This window comes from Podarcis melisellensis (assembly GCF_964234715.1).
Source record: "Podarcis melisellensis genome assembly, chromosome: 11".
In the NCBI taxonomy this organism is placed as follows: Eukaryota; Metazoa; Chordata; class Lepidosauria; order Squamata; family Lacertidae; genus Podarcis; species Podarcis melisellensis.
Genome location: NC_138543.1, coordinates 2,260,571 through 2,281,664, shown reverse-complemented (window position 1 = coordinate 2,281,664; position 21,094 = coordinate 2,260,571). Strand labels below are relative to the sequence as shown.

The window sequence follows — 21,094 nt, the reverse complement described above, 5'->3', positions numbered from 1 at the left end:
TATTTATGTTTTAATAAAGTCTTCTATTTAACTTTTAGATTCTATGTTTTACCTATTTCATTACTTTTAGAAAAATATGCTACCTACGTAACTTGTACATGAAGAAAGCATTTTACCTTTCCGTCTCCTTGATTGATTCAGTGGTGGTCTCCTTGTACTCTTCAAAACTCTCATTGATGTCCATGCAAACTTTACCCACAAATGCCCTCTGGCCAAATTTATCTGTAAAGAACAAAACAATGCTTTCCATTCACAGGTCTGGCAAGCCTTTCTTATTAAAACATACTAAGAAAGCTCTCCTTGAAAACACAGGCTGTTAGCTCTGATCTCCACAGCTAACCTGCAACCTTCATTTTGCTGAAGAAAAATAAGACGTGGTGTTTAGTCTCCATCGTGCTGTCTGCTGGCTTTTCTAGAGAAATCAGACCACCAATTGCGAGAGACGCCATATACAATCAGAGTGGCACTTCATCAGAACCAGCAACCTAATTCTTATGTTATTTAAGTTGCGGAGAACCATTATCATTTTACCTATAATATCAGCGAGAAGCAAAGAAGCATCTGTGTGAATTGTTCCAAAGTAGCAGGCTGTAGTTGTGCCGTTCTTAAGCGTTCGCCTCTGTAAAAAAGAACTCTGTTTCAGTTATTTGCAGAAACAGTCCTGCAATGAATGCTAGACAAAATTGTTTCAGCTGCAAATTTCAGGAGTCACCATAGACTACACAGATTTTTGTACTATGCAAAAAAGTGGCCAGAGGCAACAGAAAAGAAAAAGAAAGAAATGAGTTTATATATAATGGACAAAATGTTTCTGTTATAGCATCTTCAACTCATTTTAAAAAGATTCCCTGTTTCTAACTTGCATGGTACATTTATAACATGTCACCCATTTTTCTAAATTTCTACTTTGTGCTTGTTTTCCTCCCCTTGCCTTTCTCCTCCCTATTATTCTAATTCTTTTAAATATTTATTTAATATAAAAAAGTGCAAGGTAATGTGCAAATTCCATTTCTTCCATCATTTCTCTATCTTAGCTTCTTCTTTTTTATCAGTCTGCTATTCCATTCTGTCTCCCCACTCCTTTTTTACTGCATTTAAAACAGTTTATCATAACATACAACGTAATGTTGCCACTTATATCACTGAATTTCATTTAGGCTTCATACTGACCACCACAAACGCTTCCAACAATTGAGCCGTAGGTACTGCCTGAATAAGCATGCTTATTTCTGATAACATGTTCCACTGAAGATGGTAATATTCAAGCAACTTAACTAAGCCAAATTCTACCAGAGAAAGTGTACATGTGTGTATGCCCATGCACACACACCCAACTGCACCTTGGGAGCCAGTCACCCATCTGGGAAAGGGTCGCAGCTCACAGACAGAGCTCATGCTTCGTGTGCAAATATTCCCAGGCTCAGTCTCCAGGTAAGACTAGGAAAGAGTTGCATCTCAAACCCTGGAAAGCTGCTGGCTTACTAGTTATTCAAGTTGCTAATGTTTTGTTTATAAAATATGTTTATAAGCAAATGTTTGTCACCTACTGTACTTCTTATTGGAGTGTACATGTGGAACTCACAAGAGGATAAGAGAATCTAACGGGCTGCCTTTATTTCAGCATATCCACTTGAAATGCTCTTGCTTACAAAGGCATAAACTATCCTAACCCTCAAGACAGAATATACTTACCACCACTCTAGTGTACACCTCTTCCACAAAATCATTGTCTTTGAATTTCGCTTCTGTTGGGTAGGTATATTCCTTCAACCACTGCAAAAGAGGCAGATCAATTCGTGTTCCTGCAAAAGAATACTGTGGAGCATGGATGTGTGCATCAACCAAACCTGGCATGAAGAATTCACTGAGGAGAAAATGCATGAAAAAATAAGAAGAAAAACAGGTTTTAAAATATTATTCCCATAAGTATCTTAAGCCCTGGGTCTTAATAATATGCTTGTGGAACAATCCTCAGCTTAAGCCCATAGTAAAAAACAACAACACAGCACATAAATATCAAATGTCACTTTTGAACAAAAGAGTAATCTCCATTTCACAAGGAAATACAGACAAGTGTGGGGCTCTCAATACATGGAGGGAGCACCCACTGGCTGCCCTACCATTTATTCACCTCAAGCAGAGCCTAAAAGCGTCCAACCTGAACACGCACAGGCAATTGGGGACCCTGCATTTCTCCCTTCTCTCTTCATCAACACACTGATAACCCCACAAATGCCATTCGAAGAGGGCTAATATTTGTTTGTTTGTCACATTTGATAGCTCACTCTTCAGTTACATTAGAATTTCATTTCAGTTAGAACCCTTCAGTTCCATTAGGGGAAGATGGCAGCTGTTATCACTAAGCACTATATGCTGTTGACAGTTAAAAAGCACAGAAAAATGTAAGGCCTTTGACCTAGTGAAAGAATCACATAACCCTTGTGTGGATTGTGTCCATGATCTGAACATTGCATTAGATAAGTGTTATACAATATTTGCTTTATGCTTATTGCTCCTATGAGTTATATAATACTGATTCGCCTCTCACATGTCTACTCCTGTTGTATTCCACACTTCCTGTATTATTCTCAGCATTTCAGTCAATCATCACATGTAATTTATGAACATCCTGGCAAATACAGTGGTACATCGGGTTAAGTACTTAATTCGTTCCAGAGATCTGTTCTTAATCTGAAACTGTTCTTAACTTGAAGCACCACTTTAGCTAATGGGGCCTCCTGCCGCCACGCTGCCAGAGCACGATTTCTGTTCTCATCCTGAAGCAAAGTTCTTAACCTGAGGTACTATTTCTGGGTTAGCAGAGTCTGTAACCTGAAGCGTATGGAACCTGAAGTGTATGTAACCCGAGGTACCACTGTAGTCAATTCTTTTTCTGGTTGCATTAATTCTGAAGCAGCCCAATCATAAACCAGGCCTCCATTATACTGAACACTTTTAATAAGATTTGCTTTCCATGATACTAGTAAATCTTGACAATCTTAACATTCAAAGAAAGCAAACCTGAACAGAGTGCAAACGATGATTATACGGCATTCTAATTTTAATGAACTTTTGCCGAATTGTGTGTCAATGTGTTATTCCCTCAGCTGGGTTTCAGAAGTGTGATCTGCACAAATGTTTCTTGCGTAACTGAAACATGGCCTCCTTTCTATTGCACAAGATGGTAAAACAAAGAGATATCATGCTGCTCTGCCAATTTCCCTCTACCCAAGTCATCCTACACTTATTAACTCAGCTAGAATCTGCAGTCAACCTGTTCTGGCAATGCTTTATAAATGCAAATCAATAAAGATGAAAAATAAAAATCTTGCAATTTTAAAAGAACATTCTGTCTTCAGTACCAACTAACACCCCAAACCTAAATGCATTTACTTGAAAGTAAGGCTCACACCCTTCAGTTGTAGCTACTCACTTTGGAGCAGTACCCATAGACTGGCTCTCTCTCTCTCAGGTAAATGCTTTGCACATTTAACTGTCTTCTGTCAATGTAAGCAAAATTTGTCTACAATGCCTAATTACAAAGCTGCTTTGGATGGGACACTTTGGAACAGAGAAGCAGCTGGGAAAGTGTAAAGTCGGGTGTTTAACGTGTCTTTGGAACCATACAGGAGAAAAATGGTTGGGAGTACTGTTACATCCAGTTCCTCCAATGGGTATTGCATGTCATCATTTTCAACATGTAACAACATTCTTATTTAACGTTCATACTCAGCATGATACCCATCCTGCAAGGGAAGAAGATTGGGCTGAATGTCAAGGCAAAATATTGATATATGAAGGTCAAACTGTATACAAAAAACAGTATTTATCAATAACATGGAGCAGAAGTTAAGGTGGGAGCCATAATATATGGTTTCCTTGGTTTTTGGAACATGAATAAATTTGTAATTGCTTTAATTTAGGCCAAAGGTCTCTCTAACAACTAGATTCTAACCCAACACCCTGTATTCCGCATTGGCAAACCAGGTGCTTCCCTTTCTGTGAAGCCCACAGCCTGCTTCCTGCAACTGGTTTTCAGAGGCACATTTCTTCTGAAAACGGATATTCCACAGTGGACTATTTTGGAGGGGAACGTTCCTCCCTGTACTTGAGCTCATGTTTGTGCATGCGTTCCTGTAGTTTCAGGTTAAGTAAGGACCTCCGGAACGAATTAAGTACTTAACCCGAGGTACCACTGTAATATATAGATAGTTGTACTAATCTGGCTGTTAGAACTGTTGTGGGGATAACAGGAGAACATGCAAAGCAGACCGAACACTCAGAAAAGGTATTTCATAAATACAATTTGTCATCATCATCAACAACAACATTGTTGAAAATGATAAAGACAAAAATATCTGATGACAAAAGTAAAATAAAACATAATGCATACTTATTACTGAGCTCTCGGATGTCAGATGCTTTGAATCCCCACTTCTTTGCCAGTTTCTCCTGCTCTTCGGCTGGTTCCAAAAATGCAATCTAAGGAAGTGAAAAGAGTATAAGGCATTCAAATGTTTGTTTTTGATATGATTCTGTGTGTTTCACGTTTAGTGTAGATTCACATGAAGGAAAATTAGTCAAGGCTAATTTTAAAGAATTTTAAGTTACTTCGTATAAGGTGTTATTCATATTAAAGGTTCCACTTTATTGCTCTTCCAATATAATTCCAAACTACTGCTCTTCCATAACACTGGTGACTTTAGTGTGATCTCGTAATTCAAATGCTATTTCCTGTAACCTAAAGTATCCTTGTGCTGCTCCTGTTTTTCATCTGTATTACTAAGGAATGCAACTCTAATCATACCAGGGCAGAAGTGGGGGCTCAGAAGAGCAGCGGAGTAACCAGCACAGCTGCAGCCCCATCACTTGCACCAACAAGGGTGCAAGGGGGTAGGAGATAAACTTCTGTTGTGACTTAAGATCCAGCAGATCCTTTGCCAGCCCAGCTCCAGCCCTTCCCAGCCTTCCAAATGCCTTGTAAAGGTAGTAGGAATTTGCACCCAACCAGGGGCGCCAACTTGAATAATATATTGGGGGGCCAGGTAAGCCCCACCCTGCAGAGTCGATCACAAGTTGCAGCACACACACACCATCTGAATGGCAATGCCCATTAACTTTGGGGAGGTACAGCCCCCTCAAATATTTTATGGGGGGGGGGGGACAAAGGGATCACAGCTCCTAGGAGTTGGCTCCTATGCACCCACCACATTACTCACAGATCCATAAAACAGCTCTGTGGCGCCAAAGTGATATGAAGAGTGCTTTAAATGTACGGTGTATGTATGATCCCAGATAACAGAAAGTATGGTTTTTACCAGGAGGCTAGAAAAATAGTACACTTAGAGGCACTTAGCCCTAGGCTTCTCTCTTGTGGCGTTCCAGACACACTGGTGCTTTTAGGGGGAACTCTAAAAGGAAGACACTCAAAATATACTCTTTGATAGGACTTCTGAATGAATAATATCAGAAAGAATAGCAGTTCTGTGAAGAAGGTTTAATACATATAATTATTTAAATTTCTATAGTATAGAACTATATTAATATAGAAGAGGGGGATTAAAATGTTTAAATGCTTAAGATAGGTCACGTTAACTGAAGCATAATATCTTGAATAGCTGAAAGTAGAAGTCTAACTGCAGTGTTAAGCAGAAATAACAGAATTAGTAAATATGTTCAGGATTGGTAACAAACGGATGTGGAGAAGGGCATTAGTGAACAAATGGCACAGCAAGAACAGCACACCTGTTTGGTTGTGCATCGGGGCATAACAAGATAGTGCCAAGATGGCACAAGCAGATCATGAACTCCTTATATGCCATAAGGTGGAGATCAGGTAGGACCCATCTGGGCAAGGAATTATGGGGGGAAGTCCAGCGTTAATCTTCAGGATACACAAACATACACTTGAAAGGGGATCATACCTCATCTAACTCCAACAATGCCTGGCTTTATAAGATTCTGTCCTACTAATTGGCCTGATCAACCAATTCATGCTGTATTGGGGTAGTACAACTACTATTTGCTTAACGTGTCAGAGTATTAGAGTAGGTGGTACGTTCTGAGGTATTGCTTTATTAGAATTGTATTAATCAATATAAGAGTGAATAAATATTTTAAAAAGCATGTTGTATCTGTCTTCTCTTAAGTCCATACAAAGGGAATACTGGTGGTAACTGGGCACTGTATAACATTTCTTTTAGTACAATCAGACATTCCAACCATAACCATGAAAATTGGCAAAATCAATAATTGGTGATCAATAACCTGATTGGCTAACAACAAGCACAAGCATGGGAGACTCAAATTAGTATTAGCAACCCCATCCAGAACAGGCAACTCTTGAGCATGCAACCTTAGTCCTATGCAGTGGACATTCGCTGCAAGATAAGAAGGTAGGATAACAAAGTAAAAAACAGCAACCAGCACAAAAGGGCAATACCCACACGACTCAGGGAGTCAGAGGCCGCCAATGCTGAGGTGCCCATACAGGCACACCCCTAGCAAAATCCTAGCATTCCTCTTGTGTCACAATGCACAAATCACACACAACACCACAATACCTGCAATGCAACAGCCCTTTTGAGAAGTTGGAGACAGCCGTTTGAGCTCCCAGGAGAAAATGGGAAATGCCTCCCACTCAGCTTCTGTATGCTAAGGAAGAAACTACAGTCATGGGGGGTGGGGGTGGGAATGCCCAGAACTCACACCCATATACCACACACCACAGAGCCAGCCCCACAGCAGCAGTCAGTCATCATGCACATCACTGGAAATTAGTCTTTCCCTCTGCCTTCTTTTTTATGTTGAATATATTTTTTTAATTTTTCATTAATAACAATCCAATATAAGCCACATTAATACAATACCAAATCATAATACAATTAAAAGAGACAATTATCGAGTTCCAAATTAAGCAATTTGGGGTGACTTCCCGTGTTCTGATTATCAGGAGATGATGATGTTATTCCTTGGTCCTTCTCCAGTCCTCTTAATCCAAGTACAACAGTTCCAATCTTAATTCTTTATTTTAACAGTCACTGGTGTGACAACTCTCATTCGTGTTTAGCTATTCCATAGCCATTAATTTGCAAATGAAGTTTATATCCTGTAACTTTCTGTGTGAAATATTTGCTTGCATTCATCCTTGGCTTCATGTTGTAATCAATCAATCAATCAATCAATCAATCAAACATCTACAACCCTCTTTCAAGGGCTGAATTCTCAATTACGCCATGCCCTCACGCCATCTTGCCTTTTCAAACCGAAAGTGAACTGGCATCTGACCATGGCTCCAGGCAGACTTCCAGCATTTTCTTCTTTGATCCTTTCCAATCTGCTAACAAGCAGGTGTCTTGCCAAAACCATAATAAATCAAAGTTAGTGCCCTTTTTAGAAGGTAATGCCACCAATTCTCACAACATTTTCACACAGTTTATTCATTCAAATAATCCATAAAAAATAATGAAGTTCTTGTTAATTCCCTCTTACATTCCATTAATAGTCGTAATCCATTGATAATTAGATTCCATTAGTAATTAATTCTTCTTCAGTGAAGGTTTGCCGAATCATAAAACAGCAAATACAATGTAGAGAGAGAACAAAGGCTCCCCTTCACTTACATTCCAATCCAATTATGACAAAAATACTTTCCAGATCAAAACCGTGCCACTCAGTGGCTGATTCATTTAGGAGGTTATCTTGTCTCTTTCGTCTAAAACACACCTGCTTCTTAAGTCCAAATTCAAACCCATCTTAGGAGGGTCTCCCCTCCTAAGGATCTCCACACACGGTTGAAGAGTTTCTGATACATGCAGGGCTATGCACTCAGTGTCCCTGCCCCCTGCATTCCATCAGAATAAGAGGCAGATATCAGATGATCTGTGAGTGAGAGCTCACCCACCCACCCCCAACCCTGGGAGGGGGCTTGCAAGGATAATTACTCTCAAATTATCCTTAATTAGCTGCACAGCCGGCATCCACTATTGCAGGAGCTGCTGTTCACCATGGCGGAAAACACCGGAAGTCCGTTCCCTCTGCCTTCAACCCCAACCTTCAATTATAAATGCTAGTGGCACAGGAAGCATCATAAATGCTCAGCAGGAATCATAGAATCATAGAATCATAGAATCATAGAGTTGGAAGAGACCACAAGGGCCATCGAGTCCAACCCCCTGCCAAGCAGGAAACACCATCAGAGCACTCCTGACATATGGTTGTCAAGCCTCTGCTTAAAGACCTCCAAAGAAGGAGACTCCACCACACTCCTTGGCAGCAAATTCCACTGTCGAACAGCTCTTACTGTCAGGAAGCTCTTCCTAATGTTTAGGTGGAATCTTCTTTCTTGTAGTTTGGATCTATTGCTCCGTGTCCGCTTCTGTGGAGCAGCAAAAAACAACCTTTCTCCCTCCTCTATGTGACATCCTTTTATATATTTGAACATGGCTATCATATCACCCCTTAACCTCCTCTTCTCCAGGCTAAACATGCCCAGCTCCCTTAGCCGTTCCTCATAAGGCATCGTTTCCAGGCCTTTGACCATTTCGGTTGCCCTCCTCTGGACACGTTCCAGTTTGTCAGTGTCCTTCTTGAACTGTGGTGCCCAGAACTGGACACAATACTCCAGGTGAGGTCTGACCAGAGCAGAATACAGTGGCACTATTACTTCCCTTCATCTAGATGCTATACTCCTATTGATGCAGCCCAGAATTGCATTGGCTTTTTTAGCTGCCGCGTCACACTGTTGGCTCATGTCAAGTTTGTGGTCAACCAAGACTCCTAGATCCTTTTCACATGTACTGCTCTCAAGCCAGGTGTCACCCATCTTGTATTTGTGCCTCTCATTTTTTTTTGCCCAAGTGCAATACTTTACATTTCTCCCTGTTAAAATTCATCTTGTTTGTTTTGGCCCAGTTCTCTAATCTGTCAAGATCGTTTTGAAGTGTGATCCTGTCCTCTGGGGTGTTAGCCACCCCTCCCAGTTTGGTGTCATCTGCAAATTTGATCAGTATGCCCTTGGGTCCATCATCCAAGTCGTTGATAAAGATGTTGAATAAGACCGGGCCCAAGACAGAACCCTGTGGCACCCCACTAGTCACTCTTCTCCAGCATGAAGAGAAACCATTGATGAGCACCCTTTGGGTTCGGTCAGTCAGCCAGTTACAAATCCACTGAGTGGTAGCATAGTCAAGACCGCATTTTACCAGCTTCTTTACAAGAATATCATGGGGCACCTTGTCAAATGCCTTGCTGAAATCAAGGTAGGCTACATACACTGCGTTCCCTTCATCTACCAGGCTTGTAATTCTGTCAAAAAACGAGATCAGGTTAGTCTGACATGACTTATTTTTCAGAAATCCATGCTGACTATTGGTGATCACAGCATTCCTTTCTAGTTGCTCACAGACTGTTTGCTTAATGATCTGCTCCAGAATCTTCCCTGGTATTGATGTCAGACTGACTGGGCGGTAATTATTTGGGTCCTCTCTTTTCCCCTTTTTGAGAATAGGGACAACATTTGCCCTCCTCCAGTCTGCCGGGACTTCACCTGTTCTCCAGGAATTCTCAAAGATGACTGCCAGTGGTTCTGAGATCACATCTGCCAGTTTTTTTAATACTCTTGGATGCAGTTCATCTGGCCCTGGAGACTTGAATACATCTAAACTAGCCAAGTATTCTTGTACTATCTCCTTAGTTATTCTGGCCTGTGTTTCCTCTGCTGAATCATTTGCTCCAAATTCTTCAGGTCGGGCATTGTTTTCTTTATTGGAGAAGACTGAGGAACCCTGGTCTGGAATAACAATATATGTGCCTGATCAATCTCAGGGAACAACCCTTCACTAGACAAGAGGAAAGGCCCCAAATGTAGCCAGACCAAAGCCAATGCAGAGGACAAGTGCAGGTGCTGAAAGCTTAGAGACCTTACAAAAATTGGCTTTTACGATATCGCTGCTGAAAGAGACATACGGTGAAACGGAACAGGTGGGAGTGTTTGCGGAATTTTAAGGGAGCTACTTATATTCGGGTATTGTCTTTTTTTCTTTTTCCCTTTAGAATTTTAAAGGTGCGGCTTATATTCAGGTGTATCTTATATTCGGGCCAATATGGTACTGTCACAAAGTGCGCAAGGAGTCTGCATGGAGCAAACAAGTCAACAGTCCCATGCAGGAACAGCCAGGAGCATCGTGGTCAGTGCTTGTGGTTAAGGAGTGGGCTTCCCTCAAGGCCTACAGAGATCCTTAACCTGGATCCTTAACCTGTAGCAAAGCGACTATGGAGAGCATGGTGAGAGACAGAGAAAGCAATCAGCAATGGGCAGCAGCTGGCACCATATGGCTCTGGAGTCTAAGTAGGTGTTTGTGAGGAAATGAAAAAGAAGGGCTGATGAAATCTGAGTGTTGTGCTAGAGCTCTCCACTAGCACCACTGGTAAGGAGGGGGAGAGATACAGTGACTATGAGTGTACTCACATTCTTCCCCTGGAGGGCTACAGTGAAAGGCTCTGTGTATGGTGACAGTTTCTCTTACTTACTGCATCTGGGCTGCGAACCTTGCAAGGCAAAAGTGTGCATGAGTGGCCAGCAGTTGCAATGGTTGGAGTGGATGATCTGGCTTTTGCTGATGGAGTGGATGATCTGGATTTTGCTGATGGAGACATTAGCTGCAAGTGGGGATGGGTGCCTCCCTTTCATTTGGACGACATTGCTGTCTGCTGTGTGTGGAGAATCTGAGAGCAACACAGTTATGACAAGACACAGGAATCATACAGTGAGACAGTACCAACCATATGTCAGGAGTGCTCTGATGGTGTTTCCTGCTTGGCAGGGGGTTGGACTCGATGGCCCTTGTGGTCTCTTCCAACTCTGTGATTCTATGATTCTACCTGCTCACGGTGCTCTGTCTTGGCACCCCCAGTTGCTGGAGTGGAGTCTATTGCTCACTCCTTGTGCCCCTGTTGTACAAGGCGCTCTTTCTCCATTGTATCCCATTGCCAGAGGTCCCCCTTACTAGCTCCAAGTGTTTGTGACAGGAGGCCTAAGAAATATAACCTCATACTATGTGCCCAATCATTTGACTTTTGCTCTGCCAGCATTGGGTTTACACTGTATTTGAGTGGAGGCGTGCTGTGCTTAAGTGCCAGGTAACACCAAATCCGTGGCTCTTGACCTGTGTCTCCTGTTTTAATTGCAGTGCTGCTTGAATAGGATTATTTTATTGTATATCTTAATCATGGACTTTATATCTTAATTTATGGTGTGTTTTTAATTATTCTGTATTAACAATGTAGTGTGATTGGTTTTTATATTCTGTAAACCACTGAGAATACATTTGAACATTAAGCAGAATATATATGTCGTTTCGAGCCTGACCTGGGGGTGGAGAGAGGCTGCGGTGTGCTCGTCCCGGGTGTGCTTTGCAACGTGAGTCGCAGCAGGCTGCCTCTGCACCCTGCGCCCCTGGGGGTGTGCCCATTTGCCTCCCCTAGGCAGCATTAGCTTACACTCTGCCACTGCAAATGTGTCCTTCAAATATTTGTTGTTTTAAAAAGTAAAGGTAAAGGGACCCCTGACCTGTAGGTCCAGTCGTGGCCGACTCTGGGGTTGCGGCACTCATCTCACTTTACTGGCCGAGGGAGCTGGCGTACAGTTTCTGGGTCATGTGGCCAGCATGACTGAGCCACTTCTGGCGAACCAGAGCAGCACACGGAAACGCCGTTTACCTTCCCGCCGGAGCGGTACCTATTGATCTACTTGCACTGGTGTGCTTTAGAACTGCTAGGTGGACAGGAGCAGGGACCGAGCAACGGGAGCTCACGCCGTCGCGGGGATTCAAACTGCCGACCTTCTGATCTGCAAGCCCTAGGCTCAGTGGTTTAGACCACAGCTCCACCCACGTCCCTAATCTGTATCTTACTTGCTTACAAATATATCAATTGAATCATATTATTTGAGATCCACACGCATACACTTAAAAGTTTCAAAAATCTACCCTTGACCTTTTCCTCTTGGGAATATGGGTTGGTTTCTAAGCTATATGGGGAACTATAGCAAACAATGTTGGGTCCTTTGTCTAGTTTAAAAATGATCTGGTAGGCGGGTTTAGGTTGACCAATATATGATAATGTGACAATATCTGTATGTCTAAACCTGCTAAATCAGTTTCAGCATATGTTAGGGAGAAAACAATTAAACTCAAGCATAGGTGGCATAACACACCTGCACAACCCTAACCGTAACACACTTGCACTTTGACGTGCTTTTGAACGGCTAGGTGGGCAGGGGCAGGGACCGAGCAACGGGAGCTCACCCTGTCGCGGGGATTCGAACTGCCGACCTTCTGATCAGCCAGCCCTAGGCTCTGTGGTTTAGATGACAGCACCACCCGCTGGTACTCAGTTGTAAATATTAGCTGCTGTAAATAATAAATGTAATCTGTAAAATTATCTAGTAACAGTTCATTCAAGGTAACAAACAACTCTATTATTATTATTATTATTATTATTATTATTATTATTATTATTATCATTATTATCATGCTTTGGCATATGCATGCACACTACACCATTATATAACAGATGTATATGCTTTATAACGCAGATCTTCTAATGAGCAATTAAAAAATGTCACAGAAATGCTGGAGTGAAGCTGGGAGGAGAATGACTAATACCACTTACTGAACACAAAGTAGAAAACGAGAACAAGTGAAGGAAAGACAAGCATGCTACACCAGATGGGAAATGTGGAAAGCAGGCTTGTTGTCATGGAAGAAGAGCTGCCTATACAGTATTCATAACAAGGCAACTTTAAATAGTTCCTTTCAGGAGTAGCAAAATGCATCATATAAATGTCACTTTAGGAAGAAAGAAAATATTTAAAAAGCAAAGAGGGAAGAACAGTTATTAAGAACAAGTTGTAAAAGGTTAGGCTATCATCTGGTTCAGATCTTCTGCTTCTTTTGTAGGCCACCCCAATCGGTCAACACTATTCCGGTGAGGAAGGGACGCGGGTGGCGCTGTGGTCTAAACCACTGAGCCTAGGGCTTGCCGATCGGAAGGTAGGCGGTTCAAATCCCCATGATGGGGTGAGCTCCCGTTGCTCGGTCCCTGCTCCTGCCAACTCAGCAGTTCGAAAGCATGTCAAAGTGCAAGTAGATAAATAGGTACCACTCCAGCAGTAAACTGTGTTTCCATGCGTTGCTGCGGTTCGCCAGAAGCTGCTTAGTCATGCTGGTCACATGACCCGGAAGCTGTATGCCGGCTCCCTCGGCCAATAAAGCGAGATGAGCGCCGCAACCCCAGAGTCGTCCATGACTGGACCTAATGGTCAGGGGTCCCTTTACCTTTACCTTTTAATCCAGTGAGGATGATGAAGCAGGGGTCAGTTCACACATGCATGTTCAATATTATTTGATTGCCCTTTTTTTATTCACACATTTGTATCTCTGCCAAAGCATCTCCTTAGATCTGCCAATGGAGAGCACTAAAGTAAGTGATTTATTGTAAAATATTCTACCCGGCTGTACTTAGTACTTTATCAGGAGTCATCTGTACACAAAACATACCACCTTAAAACCAGAGCAGCCATCAAAAGGCATTCCATCACTTCTCAAAACTTTGCCAAGTCTCCAGGGGACCCTCACTGCTTATCAGCAAAGATGGTAAGATAATGTTTGAAGTTAAACCATAATATACTGCCCATGTATTTGTCTATGTGCGCATTTGCATTTCTGCAGTTCTCTGAAATACTTGCTTGCTACTGATTAAAAGGCAGCCAAATGATCAGTAAGTTTACTGAGAATGATACAAGCTGTTCTTGTATTGTACAAAGATCACCATAAGAGCCGCCCAGGCGAAGCACAGTGAGTTGCTGCCAACTGAGTTCTACTCAGAGTAGATCCACTGGAATGAACGGGCCTAAGTTACACATGCCCATTAATTGCAATTAGTTGAACCAGCATTGGATTCAATCCAATAGTGTGGGGTGGGGAATACACATATATTTTATTTTTATTTAGCTTTGATTGGGCATATTTTTATTTTTTTTATTTTTCATTTTCCCCCACAATAATATTTATTATTTTCCATACATAAACATAACAGAAGAAAAAGTTAACAATAATAAAGGGGAAAGAATGAAACGGAAAAAAGAAAAAGAAAAAAGAATATAAAACCTAAAATACAAAAAAAAAAAAACATAAAATTTTATGTTTTAGGAATACAGATATATTTTTATCCCTGAATACAACAAACCTGAGGGAGGAAGTTGGGCTTTTTGGCACTTTTATGCCTTCCAAGCCCCCCAAGGTCAGCTTTAGGTGCTTGCATTTCAATTCCTCCCTTCTACAGGCCACAATGATATACACATACACAAACATTTCCCATTTGGTGGGGCAAGAAATTGCAGCAATCGAAATAAAACAGCTGTTAGGAACTTAGTTTGTCATTCAACCTATTAAGCAGTACATGGGGCTCCCTGGAAGGCAGAATTTAAGAAGCCTCCGGCCACTCTGGAATCACAAGGCATGGCTTGTTCCCCAAAGCTTAGTTTCATTTTTCAGCTGCTTCTTCCTTGTGTAGCTTAGTGAGCATGTGGAGTGGTGCAGCCCAACAAAGCATGTTTAAGCAAGGCTTTTGGGTTCAGAGACAACACCTGACGGCTATGGGTGCTGACGGCCCCTCCCTGGAAGGCCCTTTCCATCTGGCCTGGGGGGGGGGTCCAGGCTCACCTTGCCCTACAAAAGAGGCTCCGGAGGGACTGCAGAGATTCCTGCCGGCTGTGGGTGCTGACGGCCCCAATGCTTGTTCAATTTTTAACATAACTATGTACTTTTTTGTTTTTGTTGTTTTATAAAGTTTGTATTTGGTTCTTAAGGAGAGGGGGTCAGGGCTGCCAGGGAGTGGGCCCAACCAACAGAATGGCTGAGGCAGGTTCCATGGTGGGGGAGGGGGATGCTCTGGGACACCCAATCCCAGTGATCACGGGTAGGAGGAGGAGTTACGCTAAGACCAGACCATGTCATTACCAAGGAAGCAGGCTTAGTCGTTGTTTGAGGACTATCCCTGCCTCCAGGTCTGGTCTTGACTGGACGGATACTAGAATCAGCAAGGGATACCCACATGACCTGAAGGTGCTGCTGTGCACCGACATGACCTTACAAGGGGCCGCTCGGGACTTCGTGGAAAGCATGGCCTCCATGGGGCTGCCCCTGAATAAGTTTGGCCCAAGTCAAATGAAATGAAAAAGATGTTAAAATATACATTTGTAAAGAAACCAGAGACCTTTCTTTTAGGAATTACAGGGAATGAAATTAGAAGAAAAGACTGTAAACTTTTTCAATACGCAGCCACAGCAGCAAGAATTCTACTGGCCCAGAAATGGAAACAAGAGGAAATACCGACAATAGAAGAATGGAGACTGAAGCTGACTGACTATGCAGAATTGGACAGATTAACCGGAAAAAATAGATATCTTCAAGACCAAAAGTTCATCGAGGACTGGGGAAAATTTGTTGAATATCTGAAAAGAACATGTGATGTGCAAACAACACTGGTGGGATTTCAAGAAGCACTGTGAAAGCAGAGATATATTGTTAAAAACAAATAGGAGTGGGAGGGAAGTTTAATGGCAATATAAACAGAGGAATGCGTAAACTGAGAAGTAATTATGGATGATTGTCAGAGAAGCCGAAGGAAGTCTAAAAAGAATCAAATTTGTGAAAATTTGACATAATTGTATATTTGTGTTGGAAAATAATAAAAATTATTATAAAAAAAGAGAAAGTGGTGAAGGGGGATGAGTGTTCAGACCCCTGGGCTCTCACTTGTGGGGTGCCTCAGGGTTCCGTCCTCTCCCCCATGCTTTTTAACGTCTACATGAAGCCACTGGGAGAGATCGTCGGGGGGGGGGGGGTTGGGCTGGGTGTTCATCAGTATGCAGATACTCTACCTCTCTTTCAAATCGGAACCAGTGAAGGAGGTGAAGGTCCTGTGTGAGTGTCTGAGGTGGCTAACGGATTGAGGTTGAATCCTGACAAGACAGAAGTACTCTTTTTGGGGGACAAGGGGCGGGCATGTGGGGGGGGACTCCCTGGTCCTCAATGGGGCAAGTGTGCCCCTGAAGGACCAGGTGCGCAGCCTGGGAGTCATTTTGGACTCACAGCTGTCCATGGAGGCACAGGTTAATTCTGTGTCCAGGGCAGCTGTCTACTTGCTCCATCTGGTACGCAGGCTGAGACCCTACCTGCCCGCAGACTGTCTTACCAGAGTGGTGCACGCTCTAGTTATCTGCCGCTTGGACTATTGCAACATGCTCTACATGGGGCTACTTTTGAAGGTGACCCAGAAACTACAACTAATCCAGAATGCAGCAGCCAGACTGGTGATTGGGAGTGGCTGCCAAGATCAAATAACACCAGTCTTGAAAGACCTACACTGGCTCCCAGTACGTTTCCGAGCACAATTTAAAGTGTTGGTGTTGACCTTTAAAGTCCTAAACAGCCTCGGCCCAGTATACCTGTAGGAGTGTCTCTACCCCCATCATTCTGCCTGGACACTGAGGTCCAGCACCCTCCCAACAGATATCAAAGCAATAAACAACTACCTGATGTTCAGAAGACATCTTAAGGCAGCCCTGTTCAGGGAAGTTTTTAATGTGTGATATTTTAGTGTATTTTTTGTTTCTGTGGAAGCCGCCCAGAGTGGCTGGGGAAACCCTGCCAGATGGGCAGGGTACAAATTATTATTATTATTATTAAATGTACCGTATTTTTCTGTGTATAAGACTAGGTTCCCCCCTAAAAATAATGTCCAATATTTGGGGGCATCTTATACATGGATAGATCTTCCCTCATTTTCTTAAATCAGAGTCCCCTAAAATAGGGGGCGTCTTATACGTGGGGACGTCTTATAGACGGGAAAATACAGTATTTTTCATCTTTGTTGAAAGCCGCTCAGAGTCGCTGGGGAAACCCAGCTGGATGGGTGGGGTACAAATAATAAATTATTATTATTATTATTATTATTATTATTATTATTATTATTATTATCATTATTATAGCTAAAACAAGCCACATTTCATAAGTTAACAGCACACCATGACTTGTCAGAAAACAAGCCATGGCTTAGTGCCACATGCAAATTAGACCAGAGTATGTAAAGCAAGCTTTGCAAAGCAATCTTTACAATTATATGAATTGTGGCAGAAATAGAATATGTGGTCATGTCGTAAGGAAGAAACGAACTGTATTAAATAACATGTACAGTCAGAGCTGCAAAAGTAGGTATCGTTGCTATGCCAAGCATCCATTTATTAGTCACTGCAATCATTTGAAACTGTATGGAAATGCACAATAATACACTCCATTAAGCTTTTAAAGGAATACTTATCCATGAATGTGGAACATATATTAATTATATCTCTTGTTAAATGAATATTAACTGGACAAGAGTTTGCTGGCTCTAAAAATATATAAGGCCAGATGGTCAAAGCAGCAGAACCCAGAAGCTTTGTGTGTCTAATGGTTGAGCAAAAATTGTTGTTGGAGGTTGGCCAATGAAAGAGGAAACATCTTAACTTTATTTAGAGAATCTGTGAAAAGGTATGCGTGAAATGGCTTTCTGCAGCATTTTATATATGCAATAAAATAGCATTAAGCATAGAAGTCATGTACAGTGGTACCTCTGGTTACGAATTTAATTTGTTCTGGAGGTCCGTTCTTAACCTGAAATTGTTCTTAACCTGAAGCACCACTTTAGCTATTGGGGGTCTCCTGCTGCCGCCGCGCCGCCACTGCACAATTTGTAGTCTCATCCTGAAGCAAAGTTCTTAACCCGAGGTACTGTTTCTGGGTTAGTGGAGTCTGTAACCTGAAGCGCCTGCAACCCGAGGTACCACTGTACTACTTAGGATAGGACAATATGTTAGGGTCAAAGCAAGAGAGATGAGGACTCAAATCCCCCAAGAGATGCTGAAAAGGCTCCTTGGAACAATGTCTTTTGTAACAAAGATTCGGGGGGGGGTTAAAGCCAGTTTTGAGGCCATATGTTCTGAAAGCTATTTATAAAAAGATCTGCCGATGAATCATCTCAGTTAATTCTCATCTTTACAGGAAGCAGCTTACAGAAACAATGTGATTATCTGGAGATACTGTAAGGATAAAGTCAATTTTTACCACAGAAAATTAGTATCATAGAGGCCATAATTTTACATTTCAAACTTTCACAAGAAAAAGATGTGTGTAAAAATATATTGCATGCCACCTCTGCTTTTATATTACTAAAATTACCGAAGCCTACAAAATTATGTGAATATCTCAAAGACATGTCCCCAGGTGTATATCTAACATCACCCAGAAAAACCCATAATAAACTACACGCACAACAATCTTCTATTCAACTCCATCAACACAAGCTGTTAAGTACTTGAAATATATGTATACAAAATTAGGATGGAAAAAGACTTGCAAGTGCTTCACTGTTTTCCAGGCATATTTATTGAGTATGGTTTCTAATCTGTGTTAGTATGTAATGATACATGATCAGAGAGCAGCAGTAAATGGTTCATAATTTCTGTAACCCTTTTGTTTTGGTGCTTTATATTCGCTGCCTTTAAAACAATCTCTCGAAAGCGCCTGAAACGCTTCCGAGCCCGAGGGAAGCAGACCTGGGCATCATCGCTGCTCTTTTCGCACTTGGCGTCATCGACTGACATGGGACTATTCATAAGCCCGCAAAGAGCTTCCTGAAGACCATTTTAAGACGGGCTTCCACGCTGCCATCTTCCTCTCCCCGCTTTCCCGGTGCTGTTTTCAGAGCCAAAGAAGCCCGGGAACTCGAAAGCCAGCGGCTGCTTGGCGAGTTGGGGCTGTCCCGGGAAAAGTCCCGAGTCCAGCACTCTTCGCTTTCCGGGCCCCGAAGCACGTCCACTCCCAAGGAAGCCCTCCTGCCCGGGAGCGCCGGCCAGCAGCCTCTCTCCCTGCCCCCCCCCCCCGCCCCGCCGGGCGGCCCCGCTTTCTTCCCGCCCAGCCCCGCGTTCCGCTTACATAACCCTGGGAGCACCGGGACACCAAGTGCGCCTCCCCCGCCGCCCCTTCTCCTCGCAGCCCCTCGCTCGCCTCGCCCCGCGGCCGCCCACGTGCCGGCCAAGGCGCCCTCCCGCCGCCTCACCTTGCCGCTCTCGTCGACGCCCAGCAGGTGGCCGGCCCGAATCTCGAGGGGCGCGGAGCGGCTGGAGTGCGCGAAGGTCCCTCGGAAGAGGAGCGCCAGAGAGCCCATGGCGCGCCCTAGACGCCACCAGCCTGCCGCTCCTCCCGGCCTCCCTTGCGGCGCAGGTGGCGGCGGCGGCGGCGGTTCCTCCTCCTCCTCCTCCTCCCGGGAGCCCGTCCTCCTCCGGGGCCACGAGCAGCCTCCGCGCTACCTGCCTCCATCTCTCCTCCTCCGCCAGCGCGGCTCGGCCCGCCCCGTCCGCGCCGGGGAGACGCCTCAGCCTCTGCCGCCGAGTCCTCGAGAGCAGCCGGAGGCTTCTGCTGCTGCTGCTGAGCCCGGGGCGAGTCCGCTTCGGCCCCTCACGGCGCCCCGTCCCAGCGCCAAGACGGAGCGACCACGGAGACAGCAAGACGTCTCTCCACTGGCAACCAGTTGGACTTTCTGATCCAGGAGGGAAACAGTCGACATTCCCTCCCCGGAGATCCTACGGTGCCCCTAGAATTCTGCCCGGGATTTACCTGGGCGGCAGGTGATTTGGCTTCTTGGGGGAAAGGAGTTGGATATGTGTACCTCACTTTGTAAAAAGAATATCAGGTGGCTTCATCAAGTGGCTTCAGCTTTCTTCTAGCCAACCTTTGCCCGCCCTGTGCCACAAAACATGAGGGGGCAACCAGCACGCCCAAGCAGCCTTATTCCTTCCTCTGGCACTTTGACATTTTGCAGACAGTAGTTCCTTACTCTCCCTATTGGGCAAGGCTTAACCCCGTCGTGGCCGCTGTTTACAGAGGGAGTAGGAGCTGAAGAAAAGAGCCCTTCCCATGGAACTTGTACACATATTCCCCACATGCCAGGCCACATCTGCAGCCAGACAAGACTAACCTCCATGACTGCTCTTCAAACCACCTCTTGTGGGGCAGATGCTGCATGCTGCTCAATCTCTTGAGCTTGCTGTGGGCTCCATTTGAACCTACAAGTCTGCCATGGTGATGAAGATACACCAGTCTAGTCTGTAATTCTATCTGCCTGCCCATTTTGAGGCAGCTGTGAAAAATGCAAACTCAGTGCTAGGGATCAGAAAGGAACTGAAAATAAAACTCTGGCATCATGCTGCCATTGTACAAATCTATTGTGCAACTGCATTTGCAATGCTGCATACAGTTCTGGTTGCCTCGCCTCAAACGGGATATTGTAGAGTTGGCAAAGTTCCAGAAAAGAGCAACCAGAATGATCATGGGGATGGAGGAAAGGCAGAAAGGTTGCAGCATTTGAGGGTTTTCAATTTAGAGAAAAGGCAATAAAGAAGGGGGGGGTGACACGATAGTTTATAAAATTATGCACAGCATAATGGTTCTCCCTCATAACACTAGAGTTGTTAAAGTTCAAAGGACATGTTTCTCTGAATCTAGGAGAAACACGTGCTACTGTTTATCTGAGTTGAACAGCATATTTCAACTGTTAACTGCAGTTCAAGGACTATATCTGCCAGTTTTCCTGGAATTAATGAGAAAACTGCCAAGGACACTCTGGGCAAACCATCTAGTGAACTATTAATTTAAGGCCAGGGCAGGAGTGTAACAAGTTTAAGCATACTGTCCTTGGGTCATCTTATTTTCATGTATTAAGGAGGAGATGAAGGACGTTCACAGATTTTCTGGGCAGCCAATTTTCAGAAGGACAGTCCACAGGGCATTACGATTTACAGTGTCGAAGGCCTTAATCAGGTCAATAAGTGCCATATACAGGGGTTGGTTTTGCTCTCTGCATTTTTCTTGAAGGTGTCAAGTGGTGAAAATCATGTCCACTGTCCCCATAGAAGATTGAAAACCTTTTTGGGATTCAGGAAGGGTAGCCTCTGATATTGTTAGGAGACGGTGTGCTAAGATCCTTGCAAGAA

The 21,094-nt window shown here is 43.6% G+C and overlaps 1 protein-coding gene across 3 annotated transcripts in view; it reads right to left on the bottom strand.

Moving 5' to 3' along the window:
* Window positions 1-19,384, bottom strand: part of GDA (guanine deaminase) — a 52,330-nt gene extending 32,946 nt beyond the window's left edge. The window contains exons 1-5 of one of the 3 annotated variants that reach the window (XM_081930685.1): window positions 19,162-19,384; window positions 4,394-4,482; window positions 1,693-1,864; window positions 532-619; window positions 117-222 (exon numbers count right to left, since the gene is read on the bottom strand). In XM_081930685.1, coding sequence (XP_081786811.1) covers window positions 117-222; window positions 532-619; window positions 1,693-1,864; window positions 4,394-4,482; window positions 19,162-19,269 — 563 coding nt within the window. In that variant the 5' untranslated portion in view covers window positions 19,270-19,384. Of the gene's footprint in view, window positions 1-116; window positions 223-531; window positions 620-1,692; window positions 1,865-4,393; window positions 4,483-6,563; window positions 6,635-19,161 lie in introns of those variants that run through there. The other 2 variants (XM_081930684.1, XM_081930686.1) reach the window with 2 other exon arrangements.
* Between the last annotated feature and the right edge of the window lie 1,710 nt (window positions 19,385-21,094).